This window comes from Mya arenaria, chromosome 2 (genome assembly GCF_026914265.1).
Source record: "Mya arenaria isolate MELC-2E11 chromosome 2, ASM2691426v1".
Classification (NCBI taxonomy): domain Eukaryota; kingdom Metazoa; phylum Mollusca; class Bivalvia; order Myida; family Myidae; genus Mya; species Mya arenaria.
Genome location: NC_069123.1, coordinates 33,149,821 through 33,166,865, shown reverse-complemented (window position 1 = coordinate 33,166,865; position 17,045 = coordinate 33,149,821). Strand labels below are relative to the sequence as shown.

The 17,045-nt window shown below is 35.7% G+C and overlaps 1 protein-coding gene across 1 annotated transcript in view; it reads right to left on the bottom strand.

Moving 5' to 3' along the window:
* LOC128214322 (sushi, von Willebrand factor type A, EGF and pentraxin domain-containing protein 1-like) overlaps nucleotides 1–9,708 on the bottom strand; it is a 56,208-nt gene extending 46,500 nt beyond the window's left edge. The window contains exons 1-4 of the mRNA XM_052920737.1: nucleotides 9,571–9,708; nucleotides 7,426–7,509; nucleotides 5,010–5,186; nucleotides 107–289 (exon numbers count right to left, since the gene is read on the bottom strand). Coding sequence (XP_052776697.1) covers nucleotides 107–289; nucleotides 5,010–5,186; nucleotides 7,426–7,509; nucleotides 9,571–9,610 — 484 coding nt within the window. The 5' untranslated portion in view covers nucleotides 9,611–9,708. The remainder of the gene's footprint in view (nucleotides 1–106; nucleotides 290–5,009; nucleotides 5,187–7,425; nucleotides 7,510–9,570) is intronic.
* Between the last annotated feature and the right edge of the window lie 7,337 nt (nucleotides 9,709–17,045).

The window sequence follows — 17,045 nt, the reverse complement described above, 5'->3', positions numbered from 1 at the left end:
AACAACAATTTCATCTTCTAATACATACTCTTAAATTTGGATTGCTTTTTTGTTGATATGTTTAATAAATGTTTGTTTTAACTACAACTTTTTTAAAAGTGCATACGTGAGCAAGCAGGCGTGGTTCCAGACCACGTGGTATCAGCCTGACATGTCCTCGTGAGATCACCGCCTGTATGTTCATACCCCGTGGTACACGAATATGTCACGCTTGTAGCATAGTCGTAGGTGGCTTGGTCAGGTGACTTGCTGGAGTTGGGCACGCTGGCAGGCACGCATGTCAGTATACCTGCGGAGATTAAAAGCATTCTTGACACATGAATGCATACATAATGCATACGTCACGAGCAAATAAAATTTTAAAGGTGTGTTTTTAATAACTTCGTGGCGAAATTCCCCAAGGAAAAAATCGCCAAGAAATCGCTATAATTTTGTTTCATCTGGGTTTTTTATGTTTATCATTAATGTGAAATGTGTTAAAGCGGAACTCTCACAGATTGAACGTTTGGGCAACTTTTTTTTATTTTTTTGTCCTTGAACGAGCAAATATTTGCGCAAATGCATGGAAACCAGTTATAAAACTGCTGACAAAAAATAAGATCGCAGATATTTATAATTAATTCAAAAATTGATGTTTTATGCATTTTTCTTAAACCGTTAATAAAGGTTTAAGCCATAATATATTAATTTTCGAACATATATATGAAAATCGGCGATCTGATCTTTTGTCAGCAATCTTTTATCATTTGTTTGCAGATGTTTACGCAAAAATATAATCTTTCCAAGACAAAAAAAGTTGTAAAAACGGTATATCTGTGAGAGTGCAGTTCTCATGATAATCGAACATGATAACGCATTAACAAACTGTTGTTGCATCAACCTATATTGTGCGCGTTAAACAACGCACAGACAGACAAATGGATGTATATATTGGGTATATATAGCGTTCCAAAACATTTGTAAAACAGTATTTATAATGTTAATAAGATTATGATGCTGTAACGAAAGATTTAAACGTTCCTACATATTCACAGTGATGTAACGATGTTTTACGGTGATCTTCAAGCTCTAATTTCTCTAATGCACCAGTCAATTGTAACCACGCCCCCCCCCCCAGGTCCGGGGGTATACCGGGGATAGCCGGGCCGTGTTTTTACTTTCCAGGTGGCCCCGCAGTGCCGGGCGACTGCGGTGGTTTTGTCTTCATGCCAAATTTAGCGGGAAATTTGCCTTATCTAGGGTCCCTTGGGTGCGGGGGCATTTTGAGGGGGTTTTACCAGCAGATTGTCCCCGCAGGGCGGAGACTTTGCCCGGGCTTGGCTGGACCGAAAGTCAAAGTCCCCGCTATTCCCCGGACCTGGGGGGGGGGGCGTGGTTACAAATGACTGGTGCATAACTCCTTATTACAGAATCTAGCTTAGGACACTTAAGCTTCAGTATAACTTCTTAAATATTTTCATTTTGAAAAGTTTTGAGACTTTCAAAGAAATATATCTTTAAAATAATTGCTCGTTTTATTATTATTTGTAAAATTAAGTTTAAGTTATTAATTTGGCTAAATGCAATAAACTAATTGTTTCGAGAAATTGCGACCAGATATCCGATAAATTCTAAAATATGGTAGGCAACTCTCTAGAAAAAAAATCATCTAAAGCTATATGGAGGCTATTCGTTGCCAAAAGTCCAGACGTGTATGTGTGTATTTTAGGTTTGTAACATTGATGATTTACCAATTTACAATTTACAACCGCCAACTCATCGGTTGTATGTTTACATTTTACACTGCACATTTTCATTTTCCATTGTACCAATTGGAGTTTTATTCTCGTTGCATCTATTCAACAGACGATTCAGTCGTGTTTATTAAGTTGTGTATGTTAAACACACGTCATTCTGTGAAAGTCCCATGCCGGGTTTTACATTGCGGTTTGTAGAAGACAGATTTCAGTTCGTAGTTCTACAAAGTACATTGTATGGTGGTGACTTTTCATTCGCAGTTCAACATGTTTACGAGGTGAATTTAATTTTATTTATAGATAGCTCCGCCTTAACCATGTCTTAACTCCGCCTTAACCATGTCTTAACTCCTCCTTACGTCTTTCGGAAATTTCCGCTATCACTCGGCTCTATTTAAACCAATTATGGATACTTTGGACCATGGACCATGGACATTGCGAACGTTATTATGGACATTACGAATCATCATTATGACATTATGGACTATGATTTGGAAACAGGGTGGATTATAAATTATTTCATGTCGAATAAAATAATATATGATATTACAACATGTTTTTGTCTATATAAAAACACAACAAAATGTAAGTCATTAGCATTAAATTATTCTTCAAGAATGAAAAGTCCCATTGTCTTATTTTTTCTTTTAAAGCTGCACTCTCACAGATTGACCGTGTTGACAACTATTTTTATTTTTTGTTTTGGAATTAGCCAATTTTTGCATAAATGTCTGGATACCAGTGGTATAAGACTGCTGACAAAAGATCAGATACAGTTTTTCAGTTTTACGTTCGCAAATTGATGTTTTATGGCTAAAAGTGATACTACAGTAACGTTTTAAGAAAAATGAAAAATGTCGGCAGTTTTCCAAACAATTTAGATCTGTTTTAGTGTGAGTAATCTTATTATTTGTATACAAAGCATTGCTGCCAAAATCAGCCGAGTCTGGGACAAAAAAGGTTGCCAAAAATGTCAATCTGTGAGAGTGCAGCTTTAAATTACTATAAACACTATTTTAAATTCTACCATTAGAGGACACTTTCTTGCCTTTTTGCAATGTTTAAGATGGCAAGTAATATAAGATAATTTAAAATTTACGAAGAAAAAAATCTAAATTTTCATTAAGTTGAAATTATTCACTAAGATGCCCCAGAGGTTTCTTACCTGGTAGCTGGAACTGTATGGATAAAATACACTTAGATAACAACTTCATATAACTCGTACATTATACTGTAACGAATATTATTTTATAGGTAATTAATAAAGTATTTTAATGATGAAGTCAAGTTATTGCTTATAAACAATTATTGCTTGCTGCTACCTTTTATACCCCACCCACACTCAATAGTCAGGGCTTTTTTCACATTTAGGTGAAGCGGACCTAGCCCTTTTGGAGGGGAAAAATCGCGCGTTTGTTTTTCTAATCTAAGACTCACGATATCTATTTGTTCATGTTCTTGAAATCCCCCACTTGATTGTTATGGTTCACAGTGGCAGATCCCGTAATTCATAACTGGGGGACACAAGTGGGTTGGAGGGCTGTTCTTCCATCCACATGGATATTTTGTTTCAATGATGTATTGAAATTACACGTTTGCACCATACATGCTTATTAAGATAGTAAATGTATAACATCAGACAAAACTAGGTGGATATCATTATGATGTCCATCAACAGTTTTGTGGGTTTGCTGGAGCAGGTTTTGAACAGGGACTTGCGTTAGAGGGGCGTTACTTAGGGGCACAATTTTTTGGACATGATCCCTCGAGTGGGCATGACATTAATATGTTTAAAATGTGGGAAGTGGGGTTTAGGGGTACTCCCCCTAGAATATTTTAACTATTTTTAGTCTGAATTGGTGCATTATGGCGTAATTAAGTATTTTTTTCTGATAAATATTGACAAAAAAAATAACCTTTAAGCTTACTTGCGGGCCAACTGGGGGGGACACAGGCCCTACAGCCCCCCCCCCCCCACTGAACGACCCGCCCATGGTCCACTTGTAAATAAAATAAATGAAAATGTTTTGCTTGCTTGGGTATATAAGTAAAAAACAACTGACAGTGGCAGTATAAATCTGGGTCCGGGAGCCCAGTTCAGATACACCCAACTGCAATTGACTAAATAATATGGTGATTTATAACCCATTTAGGAACATTGATCGTCAAAGTAAAATAAAAGATGAAGTTAATTTTAGTTTTTATTGTGAAATAAAGAGAGAGTACTCGGACTTAAAACCGGGAATTTACAGGAGGTAGGCCAAGATGTTATCTCCCTTGCTTGATTCGACGGAAATAAACGAAAGAAAATCTGATTCGTTAGCTCGGCCTATTCACCTTCGTTTCTTTCGGTGACATTTACCATATAAGGTATAGGCGAAATCGTCTATCCTTGTAATTCTGAACTTGTCAATTGACTTTTGTAAACCTGGACTTGTTGGACTGCAAATGTTCATTTTACGAATGCGAGTGTCGACTGTAGGATTGCAGTTTTACATATGCATGATTCGGCTTTCTAAATTACATCATCATATTGTTAAAGGCAAGTTATACGATCTATGTTTTAGTGAGTTTATACAGGGTCGATCTGACAAATATACATTTGACTAGTCTACTATAATGACAAATGACAAATCAATACGGAAAAACTGACGAATAGAAACAACAAATAGCACGTCTACATTTACAAATGTAAGAGATATTTAGTACGATTAAGAAGCACATTGTGGGAATTACACGTCTGGACTTTTGGCAACGAATAGCCTCCATAAAGCTATGCCCTGCATCTAATGTTCTCAGTCTTCGGAGCAGAAAGCAATTTGAAGACGTTAATTTAAGTCAAGTTAAATGTATAAAAAAATGTTTAATTATTTGGTTTGGTTTACGTTACTCAAAACGTTTTACCGATTGGTCAATATATATATATATATATATATATATATATATATATATATATATATATATATATATATATATATATATATATATATATATATATATATATATATATATATATCCAAATAGAATGTTATCAACCAATCAAATCAATTAAATGAGTAAGCTAGCCTAAAGTTGATATGTGGACAACTTATGCAAGCGTTATACAATTGGCTATTGGTAATATAATTTGAAACGTTAAGTGTTCATTACATTTATTTATCGCTAAAAGTTAAAGTGGTAATATAAAACATGGTGCTATTACTGTATTTGTTATAATCTTTAAATATGTTGGATCAAGTTTAACTGAAATATGTAAAATAAATAAGAATTTACTGCAAGTAGGGAGCGTTCCCGTCCATGCTCCGGAAGTGCACGTGTGCACGAGATCCCCGGCGGTTTTTGCATATCCGGTGCTACACGTGTAGGTCACTGTGTCGCCTTCCACATAAGGACCGGATACAGGGCTGAACGTAGCATCCGGCGCTGCTGCAGGGTTTGCACACGGTATGACTGAATCAAAGTAGATTTTTATTAACTGTGGCCGTTTTCAGTCAATCATGATTAGTTTAAACATAGTTATTTTACAACGATTGTGAAACAAGTTATTACAACAATATATAAATCACTCTCGTTGGCATGATTTTACGCAAGAGTGTGTTCTTGTGTTGTGGGGGGAAACGGAGAACCCGGATAAAACCCACTTGTCCGGCTTTGTGACCACAAACCAAACTCACATGCTCCCAGGCCGGGAATCGAGCCCGGGTCGCGTAGGTGAGAAGCGAGTGCGCTAACCACTGCGCTTACCGGACAACCTAACCATGATCGTTTTGTTGGGGGAAGGAGTTTGGGGTTGGGAGACGACAAAATATCACGGTCACTCGTGATTTTAGAAAAAAAGAGCACTACAGCAGTCTAAATAATACCACAAAGAGCTGTGTTACAGATAACGAAAATGCCTATTACAAAATTAAAGTAAAATTTGTTCCGTTCCAATTAGGCTTGAAAACTATATGTTTGGTTATGGCTACATGTTGTCAAAAAACAGGTACGGTAGGAATGCTTTGTTTTTAGATATTTTACAACATACAAAACAGTATGTGTATATATCACGTATTGAAGTACGTCATAAATCGCCACATCGAAAGGCAACATTTTGCTTCAAATGAAGACATTAAACAAAGATAACTGAACTATTTATTCACCATATTAAATGATGCATGGCACAGTCTACATGGCTTATAAAGCGCCGCATTCGGTCTTTCACCAACGTTTGATTGAGAGTTTAGTTTCTTAATGCAATTCGACAAACCTTTTCACGAAACCGTCACCTGAGCACTGTCATAACATAATTTTGGAAACAGGTTTGTCGAAGTGTTTGAGGAAACTGCTAACGTAATTAATCACCGGTACTATAACGAAGGCGCGGCTATTTAAACGGCATAGACTGCCCTTTGTTTCATTTGAAATGGTGCAGAAAAAGAAAAGTTATCTTCGTTTAAAGTCATCATTCGAAGCAAAATGTTGCCTTCCGACGTAGCATTACAACAATCATCAGTTACAGGTGCGCCATTACTCCCCCATTTAACACAAATGTCTTAACATACCAAAAGGGATGAGTAAATGTCGAAAGCAATGGTTTTTCTGAAGGATAAAATGTTTTTTAATTTGAAAGAAAGGTGCAGAAAACACGGTATTTTTACCTTATGGGACGATAGTATTTTATGTTTTTATACATATATATGTATTGAATTGGATAAAAGTGTCACCTTAAAATTAGCAACATACTTATTTTGACTGATTTCATTAGCTTAAAGCGATGTTTACATGGTCTTACTTTAAAAAACAAAAAAAGACAACTACCAGCAGTGTGTGTATACCACGTGATAAATTACGTCATATATGCTTCTTCGGAAGGCAATATTTTGCTTTAAATGAAGACTTTAATTAAAGATATTTTTTGTTTTACTGCACCATTTTAAATTAAACGAAGGGCAGTCTATGCCGCTTAAAGAGCCCCGCCTACGTTTTATTACTGAAGTTTGATATTGTGATTAGTTTCATCAAACACTTTAACAAACCTGTTTACAAAATATTGTTCTGACAGTGCTCCGTCAGACGGCCGTGTTGTGAAAAGTGTTTGAAGAAACTAAACCTTTGAACAAACTCTGGTAAAAACTAAATGCGGGGTTCCGTAAGAGGCGTAGAATGCGCTATGTTTCATCTAAAATGGTGGAGAAATAGTAAAGTTACGAATACTTCAAATGACGTTTTGGCGGTTTTTCAATATTATCTGAGCTATAGTGTTGGAGGTTATTACAATTGCATTACACATATGTTAACTGTACATTTTACTGCGCCGGTTGCGCGTTACCATGGTTTTAAAAGGGGCCATATAGAGAAAAGGGCAATACATACATATTCGGCAATAACATGAAACGATAGAAAATACTTAGCGGGTTAAAACGGTATATATATTGTAACACTTGACCACTCAATGTTGTTATGAGTATGCCAGTCCTGTTTATTTTGGATCATCCCTCGTATTTCCGTTTTTCGGATTCATTCCACGGAAAATGTTGCCTTCCGACGTAGCATTTATGACGCAATTTATCACGTGGTATTCACACACTGTACCAAGCAAAGATAATTAACTTACACTTGACCGAATCGATATAAAAAAATGTTAAAGAATAATGAATATTCAATATTTAGAAAAATAGCAAATTAACAATAACATATATAAGCTTACCTGCTGCTGTGGTTGTTGTTGTTGCTGTCGGTGATGGTGATGTTACCCATGCAAAATATGACGATGGATTGATTGAAAGAAAATCTGAAATAGTTAATTAATCATTTTTAAAGAATTGCTTCACAAAACAATGTCCATTGTTATATAAAACTCCTTATAAAGAATATCGGTTTGAATTTTTGAAATTACTTGCATATGATTGTATCTGCAGCAGTATCGTCTGCCCGTGTTTAAAGCTGCTCTCTCACAGATATACCATTTTTTCAATTTTTTTTTACAACGACATTTTTTTTTTTGACTTGGAACGAGCCAATTTATGCGAAAATGCATGGAAACGTGTGATATAAGACAGCTGACAAAATTTCAGATCGCAGATTTTCATATTTTAGTTAAAAAATTGATGTTTTATGCATTTTTCTTCAACTGTTACTAACGCTTTTAGCCATTAAACCTTAATTTTCGAACGGAAATATGAAAATCTGTGATCTGATCTTTTGTCAGCAGTATTATATAACTAGTTTCCATGGATTTTCGCAAAAAATGGCCCGTTCCAACACAAAAAAATAAAAAAAGTTGTCAAAACGTTCAATCTGTGAGAATACAGCTTTAATGCATTACTGTTTTGATGGGGAAATATTACTTGAGGTAATTTAAAATACAAAAATGGTTGCTGGTATATTTTTTGCAGCAGATTATACGAGAGTAAGAAAGTCTCGTGCATCCGCGTTTCATATATCATACTTATTTGGCGGAAAGTTTTTCTCCAGGCTCGGATACGGACGATCAACGATTTTTTGTGTTTCGAAGAATTTTGTTTTAAACTACCTTGTGCTACGAATAAGCTCTTAGTCGTACACTTGCCGTAATGTTTTCAAATGATGTGTTGGCCGATATTTTGCCGTTTGGTGTTCGTTACTTATTTAAAACGTATCATTCACGTGGATGAGGGGCGGATCGAAAAATCCGACCCTCGGCCACGCTCTTTGGCTGGTAACTCGGCAAGCCTCGTTACAGATCGCCGCAAGTTCCTTCGGGTCGGATGTTTCTATCCGCCTCGCAAAAAAGTCAAATATCATAAGTACCTTCCATGACTGAGAGTCTTTAATAGGTTCATCTCAACCCGAGCGTATGGTGTTTAATGGTGTTTAGCGGAAATGAGGTTTACCGAGTGTCTGCAGAATAAACTGCGCGAGGGTAAGAATGAACCCATCTTACACAAGCGGCCATAGTAGATGCCTTTTCTCCCACTTCAGTTAAACAAAATATGGTAAAAGTGTATATTTATTTGTATTTTTACATACGTTTTTTTAACCATTGCCCGTGGGCAAGATAAGGATTTCTACCATTGGCAAAATATTTAGATCTATACACCTTGGGTCTGAGAAACTTATAGTTTTGCAAAACAGACATGCGTTTCTGTATTTTTACCAAACCTAGAAATCATTTTAGAATAATAATTTTGTAATGGAAAATGGTGAGTTATATTCGTCGTTTTAGAAGGGCACATTCAAAGCGGAATATATTAATAAAATAAATATTACTACATAATTATTTTTATACTTTTAAAAGAACTCATTTTTCGATAACTAATTGAGATTGACTTTCAATTACTACGACAGTAAACGACGTTAAAAACGTATTTTTTTCTTAAATTTTAAGTTAAAAAAATGCAAGAAAATTTATCATTCAAGAAGAATTATCATTCACGGGTGTGCGGGGTAGTTGACCGGTATCGAGGCAAGCCACTACCGTACTTTCGTACGTGCCCCAGGGTAGAAAATTTCGGATCGCCCCCCCCCCCCCATACACGTAAAATATTTGCAAAGTCCTAAAATATTGAATATATCTATGGAATTAATCCAAGTAGATCGAAATTAATTAAAAAAAATCAGTTCAGAACTTAAATTGATGTTATCAATTTTTATAATTTAATTTATTTCAATATTTGCAGTGACATAATAAAATGCAGATTTTTCCAATATAACTTTGCTAACAAAATATAATGGAATTGTTGCCCGCCCAGCAAAGGTTATCTGTTCGTCCATTGATATAAATTCATTTTTTCTACAATAATTATTCATTTATTATCTATCTAATTTAAGTTTACTACCCAATATTTTTTTAAATGAAAATTATTATACGTACAGAATAGGAAAACAGAGTTATAGGAAAGAAGACCCATCATGGTAAAATCCAAAAATCCACTACATCGCGAAATGAACACTGTATTTTTCAAACGAATATTTATTGCCAATTTTGAACACGGTATCAAACAGTCCGAAGTTTTTAATTATCGAACTATAGCCAGTGAATTTTAACAGCCCAATGCAGGGTTCTATCGGTTCAAGCGCTGCAAAGCACAGCGTGTTCCAATATCCATGTAAACAGGACCATAACTGAGAATCGAGCGGTTTTGGAATGGAACCATTTATAATAGATCAAACGTTGATTAATTAATAAAACTGTTATTGAATAGCCTCATAAAGGCGTATTTATTAGTCATTTAGACATTGCATTTTGGGAGGAATTCTCCGTATGTTGTTGACATACCTTGTGAAGGTGCAAAGCTAATGTAAGAAAATTTCCATGCCTTTATATTTATTTATTTTACTTTGGATACAAATGAAAATGGGCATTAAGTTAACGCAATCATTTTAATTGAATTATTTGATGCAGTTTGAAGCTTTCTTCACTGTCGACATTTTTTTAAGAATATTTCTTTTGTTGATAACAATAGGAAAATTATATCGCGCCATACGGCGTGCCTTTAAAATGAATTAAATGGTGCATCAGTGCGTGTGTACAATGTGAAAATGACATGGTACCATAAGGCGACTAAAAATTAATTGTTAGATTTTTATCCCCGCCCGGGTCCCCTTTTTTCTTCTAACTGGGTCTGTATTTGCGTAGCGGTCAGGTACTGTCTGGGCGAAGCTCAAGCTGTTTATATACGTTTTACATAAAACGTGCATAATTTAATTTGGGTACACTGCCCTTCCAAAGAATAATTAATCTTTCAAACACATGGGTCAAAGATAGGTGGTGCTACCAAATGACGTCTTATGATAGAAATATGTTTTCAATTCCGGTGCCGCCCTGGCGTAAACTGTCTTCAAAGATTGTCTTTCTCACGCAACATACAAGTGCAAATTTAATATTATTATTATGGTATGTGAAAAAAACATGTTTCTGTTTATCCTATGTAGAAAATGTCAAAATATGTGAATAATTTGAAAATTATCGAAAAAGTCCACGAAATTCATGAAAAACCAATCCCAAAATGAAAATAAATAAACCATTATGGTGCAGTGTATGTTAGTAGCCATAAAAATGACCATAAATAAACCAGTTTTTTCATATTCTCAGTTGGTGGAACAAAATGATTCATATGTAGGGGTCATTGTCATCTGTGTACTTTTGTCGTACATTGCTTTGTTCTATGACCCAATACATTTATTTTAAATCATGCTTAGCTAATTGCCATTAGTTCGAGAATCAATATGTTTTATTATTCACCTGTGAATTAACAGAATCAATTTACTTTTAAATTCGCCTCCATGATAAAACATATTTAACAATGCGCTGGTTTATTAAAGCTGCAAACTCACAGATTGAACGTTTTGACAACTTTTTATTTTTTGTCTTGGATCGAGCCATATTTTGCGAAAATCTATAGAAACCAGGTAATAAGACTGCTGACAAAAAAAATAGATCGCAGATTTTTACATTTAAGTTCAAAAACTGATGTTCTATGAATTTTTCTTAAACCGTTAGTAACGGTTTAAGCCATAAAACATTAACTTACGAACGGAAATATGAAAATCTAAGACCTGATCTTTTGTCAGCAATCTTTTATCATTGGTTTGCAGATATTTACGCAAAAAATGCTCTTTCAAAGACAAAAAATGAAAAAAAAGGATATATTTTTGAGATTTCAGCTATTATATATCTTGTATTATGAATGTCTATGCAATTTAAAAATAACTTAAAATAGATCAGCGGCAACTATTATTTTCTGTCCATGTATGGGTTATTATGAATTCCTTTGTCTATGGAAGTGCCAATGCATATTGCAGTACGTCCGGGAGAACAAATAAATGTAGGTTACCACGAAATGACGAGTGCTTAAAAGTCGAAATCAGGGACAAAAAAATGAAAGCTTATTACAGTAAACTGTACGTATATACATTTAACATTTCACCGATCAAAGTGTGTCGTAATTTGACTGAATGGTAGCTTTCAGAATGCTTTAAAGGGGTTCTATAAAAGCAAATCCTTCGCCAGGGGACTAACCCTCTCGCTTCAATCTCATATAACATATTCAGTACAAAATATAAAACAAACCTCAACATATTGACACCTCGCTCAAGAGTTACACGGCTGTACGACAGTAAAGTTCAAAATCCTTAAGGTACAAACATGCGGTGAATAAAATGTTCTCCAAATGTCAAAGGGATTTTGAAGGGTGTCTAATATGTCGTATACTAAGCTTATTTCCAACTTATTGCATTTCGTCTTAAATATGCAGTCTTATTCCCTAATAAGATGTACCACAATTAATATAATTGTTTTAATTTACCGAAAAGGATGAATAAATATCAAAATCAATGGTTCTTATGAAGGTCATCGTGTTAAATTCGAAAGAAAGGTGAAGAAAACAAGGTATTTGTACCTCATGAGACGATAGTTGATCACTGTAAATCTTTTAGCACTCACCAGTCATTTAATATTTATGCGTTTTCAGTTATTAAATACACAGTTACAACTTTGTTATCATTTATAGCTATTTTCCAACAATGTATTATTTAGTAAATAGTGAAAAGGTTTATCACCCAAAATGTATGGTTGTTACACATGTGTGTAAATACTGATTTTAAATACGAATGCAACTTTTAACATGTAGAAATTCTTATACTTGCACGAATGACCGGTTTTCTCCTGCTGTGTACAAAGTGTCCGGTCCAAGCTAGGGTCGCATGGACCATGCTTGTGATGGTTCATCTTCAAGAAGGATTATACCTCTGTATATTACATGTCCAACGTCAATTATTTTTGCGTCATTTTAAGTAAGTAACATGTTAAAGGCGGAACAAAATGGCGGGTTTTAGGGGTATTAGGGGTATTTTTGTATGTTCGAAACATATTTTGATCTGGTTGGTAGGTTTATATCACTGTTATCGTAATACAAATACGCCTACCCGTAGGCCAGACGTGAAAGGTCCTCTCCACTTTTTAACCTATGCTTATAGAGCCTTTACAAAAAAAGTTATTGAATGTTTAAGCTTTGTTTACAAAGAGAAAATATAAAAAAAAAATGCATGGCTTATATACATATTTAAGCTGAATTCTTATTGAGTTTTGCATCTATTTCTTTACGACTTATACATTTAACATACTCATATAGCCATTTTTTTTATTTAAACACCTGTAATGTTTACCGTGGAAGTTTTATGCATTTTTTGTTCGATGCAGAACCAGAATAACCCACTCGAGTCTTAGAAAGACATGAACGTTTTAGGAAGTTGACCCTTTTCATGTAAATACGCAAACATTTTAAGCGCAAAATTTGTAAATGATTTCTCTATTAGCAAAATTAAGCTTTTGACTGTATAACACGAATTACATATTAAAGAATTATGCGAGATAGGGCACGTGTTACCGACCACGAGTAAATGTGATTCCAAATAGTATACTTTCTGTAATATACATAACTACAGTATATTTTAAAGCTTTTGTAAGAATATTATTCTCGAATTAACAACGATCAAAATATAAATTGACGTTGAATAGTCATCATAATCGTTTACACTTTTGATCGAATTAATTTTGCCTGAATTTAATATAATGAATGTGAGAATTTATGCAGTTCTTATCTTTTTTCTACATATGTTTCTTTATCTATATTTTACCCAATAAAATTGTAATAAAGAAATTGGTATTATTCTCGACATTAACTTGAAAATAACCGTGCAATAATACTGCAGAGGGTGGAGTAGATGAAATTAGAGTGTATACTTGGCTATAGATGTGAAATAAGTGCGCACTTTTTGTAATAAGCGCCGAACTTGGCATAGTTGTAGGACAAACCATCCTCTTTCATTTAAGCCCAGGAGACACGCATGGTAGTGCACGTGTCTCCAATAATTGAGGCCGTAAAAGAGGGAATTGAGGAATAAAAAGGTAAAAGTTTGGAGGAGTGGAAATAAAAGATGATAGGGTAAGGAAGGAGAGGATGGGTATGGACAGTTAAGATGTTATGGCGAAAGCACGAGGAGAGGCGAAACTACATGCACAGGAAGAGGGGTTGGTATGCGAGAGAAGGGTGTTGAGGTAGGGAAAGAGGAGGAGGGTGATGGAGAGGGTAAAACTATGAAGATGTATGAAAATAGGTAGAGCAGAAGGGGAATTGCAAAAGAAGGAGAAGAGGGAAGAAAAAAGCTAGACCATGGAGAACATGTGTAGGTAGGAGAATGTAGCCTAGCGGAAAGGATATCAACGGAGAAGGTCGAAGGATATAGTAACACTATGGAAGGAGAGAGGAATATGTAAATTAGAAGGGGTATTCCGAAAGAAATGGGGAGTAGGTGGACGATGGAGAACCTATGTTGGCAGGAGAAAGTAGATATGTGGTAAGGGTGAAATGAGAGGGGGGAGTTCATGGATAGAGAGTAGAGGCTTTTGAAATAGAGAGGAATATGTCGTATGGAGGGTATGGAGGACGAAAAAAGGGGAGATGGGCAAGGAGAAAGAAGATAAGTAAGTAAGGGTAGAAAGAGGAAGGTGATGGATAGAGAATAGAGACTTTGGAATTAGAGAGGCATATGTAGTATAGAGGGTGTGGTGAAAGGAGGACAAAAGAAGGAGAGATGGGTATGGAGAAAGAAGATAGAGTTAAGAGCAGAAAAGGGAAAAGGAGGAAGCGAGTAGAGACTTCGAAAGAAAGAGGAATATGTACATAGAGGGTATGATGAAAGGAGGACGAAAGAAGTGGGTCAGGAGAGAGAAAATAGGGGTGATAGTGAAGATTTTGAGAGTAAATGGTTAGAAAACGATATGATGTGCAGGTATTGGAGAAAGTAGGGGTTTAGAATGAAGTAAGAAAAAAAACAGAGCTTAATAAGAGTGAGTCGGATAGATTTCGTACTGCACGACCAGGAGAGGACAGATCTCGCACCATGTACAACCACACGTACGAGTGGTGGCACTGAAAGACGAATTCCGAGAACAAGCATGAGCTCGCTGGTTCCCGTCAAAGGAAAATGGCGTTAAAATACCATGATCCGATTTGGCATTAAATCAAAATAGGGGATTTAAGCAGCAGTTTTGTATATATTTTTCCAGGTTAATAAGTAATTGCATACATGTGTACGATGGTGTACGATTAAGAATCTTATCTTAAAATTTATATGACGACTTAAATACATTATTCTGGCATAAAATTCCACCACAAACATATACGTAGTCATTTTTCAGTGAATACTTTTTAATTGGTTCATTACCAGTTGTTCGTGATTTACATTAGGGAATATAAATAAGATAGTAATTTTCATAATAATACCCGCATTTACGGGTACAATAAAAGTGCGAAAAGGGCGCAGTGAAACGAAATATCTGTACATGTACATGTGGTTTGGAGCACTCGTGGCAGTTTTCAGAAAATGAGCTCGGTTCCCTTCTGGTACCGTCTGATCTCACTGAAAGCGACAAGTCCATGTCTGTATTTGAATGGTTTCTTTATCTGAAGAAAAAATACTTGTTTTGGCTCTGTCGATAAACGTTAGGGCTTTTTTTTACAGAAAGCGATCCAGTGTTATTTATATTTTACAATCTAAATTAATTTTGCATTAATTCTGTCCATTGGATTGCCTGATAGACGAATTCTCAGAGTGGCTGTATGCATTGAAAATGGAATTAATTCCTGAATGCATGTTTATGTCCATGGATGTTGTATTAACGAGAACTGTCTTAGCAGGCTTTACTTGTTTCATAGCTCGATATGCCTTATTTCCTGTACCAGGCGTACTCAGTGTATAAGGCAATGCAAACTGCGGCTAAGTCAATGTATTGCTTGTCATTTGATGTTTTCTGCAATTCTGTGTTTTCGCACTTTTTGCGGCGGAAAGGACAAAAACCATTTAAAAGACATAGGAGAAAATGTGCCGTGTGACGGGGCGAAAATTCGAAATTTAAAAAATAAAATAATGCACCAAGAGGCGGGGCGAGAATGCAATCTGTGGCGGGGCATTTTCGCCCCGCCACTTGGCCCATTTTTACCCCATCAATAGGCGCATTTTCGCCTCGCCCATTGGCGCATTTTCGCCCCGCAATGTGACTCAAAACACAAAAAGACGGAAATCAACCACCGTACCCCCGAGATATGAAGAACCTAAACACATGGGTTTCTATAAATGTTCTTCTACGTCATGATATTTTTATGCGATGTCTACACTATTTAGATAATGACCAAGATTATTGATTGTTAAACAAAGGAATAGGAATATTATCTTCAAGCTCCATTTTAACTTGCCAGTCCCCATGTTGTTGTTGTTTAGTTGTTGTTGAGTTTATAAAGGTCTGCCCGCGAAAAATAATGGCTGCATTATGGCTTGACCCCGTCACATCCCCATGTGTGACTTTTTACACTCACCAGTCGATGGGAAATACGCCAAAAAGTTACTTTGTACCCAAAATGTCCCGAAACCCGCGATGAATGACATCAAGAGTTTTCCTACAGCTCTTTCTAGTCCACATCTAATAATTTAAAATCTTGCCGTCCGATTAGCCAATACCCTGGTGTATCATTTAAAAACACATGTCTGGCAAAGAAAATGCAGGAGTTCTATCGTTAAGCTGATGTTAATCAAATGTCCAGACAATACCAAGATGTTTGAATACTTTACTAACAACGATGAACACCACATTGATACTCTAGTAGGATGTTGATGTTGTTGTTGTTGAGGATGCTGATGTTGTTGTTGCTGTTGTTGTTGTTGTTTTGGTTTTGTTGTTGTAGTTGTTGTTGTTGTTGATTTTATAAAAGTCTGCCAGCGACATATGATGGCTGCATCACGGCTTGACCCCGTCACATCCCCCAGTATGACTTATATACAATTTTGCAGCCAAAGGGGTAATTTTGCCCCCAACGTCGTTGATTCTGTTGCTGTTTGTATGAAGACATTAAATAACTCAAGGTATTCGGCTTGTTCGACGGGAAAACACCTGAAACACGTCACGAATGTTTTTGTGGCCTCAACATCCGTTTGATTGATTGATTATAGATTGATTAGCCTTGGATATATTCAGATTTAAATAGCGTTTCGTAATCATATTAGACTCATTTCAAAAGCACCGCATGCATCGTCAGACACGATGCGGGACATATATCATTCGTTCCATCTTTTAACTAGAACATGGAAAAGGAGCGTTTTCTATTAAACAATTATATCATACCTAAAAACACCTAGCAATTTAAGAATAATGATCTAGTTAGCTTGTTAATGATATATCTGGTTCTTTTGTTCCTCCTGTCATCGATGTGATATCCTGAAAGGAATTGCTACCTGTCAGCCTCATGCGGTTTCTCTAACTCACTAAAGTACTCTGACATTAAAAGAGTCTAG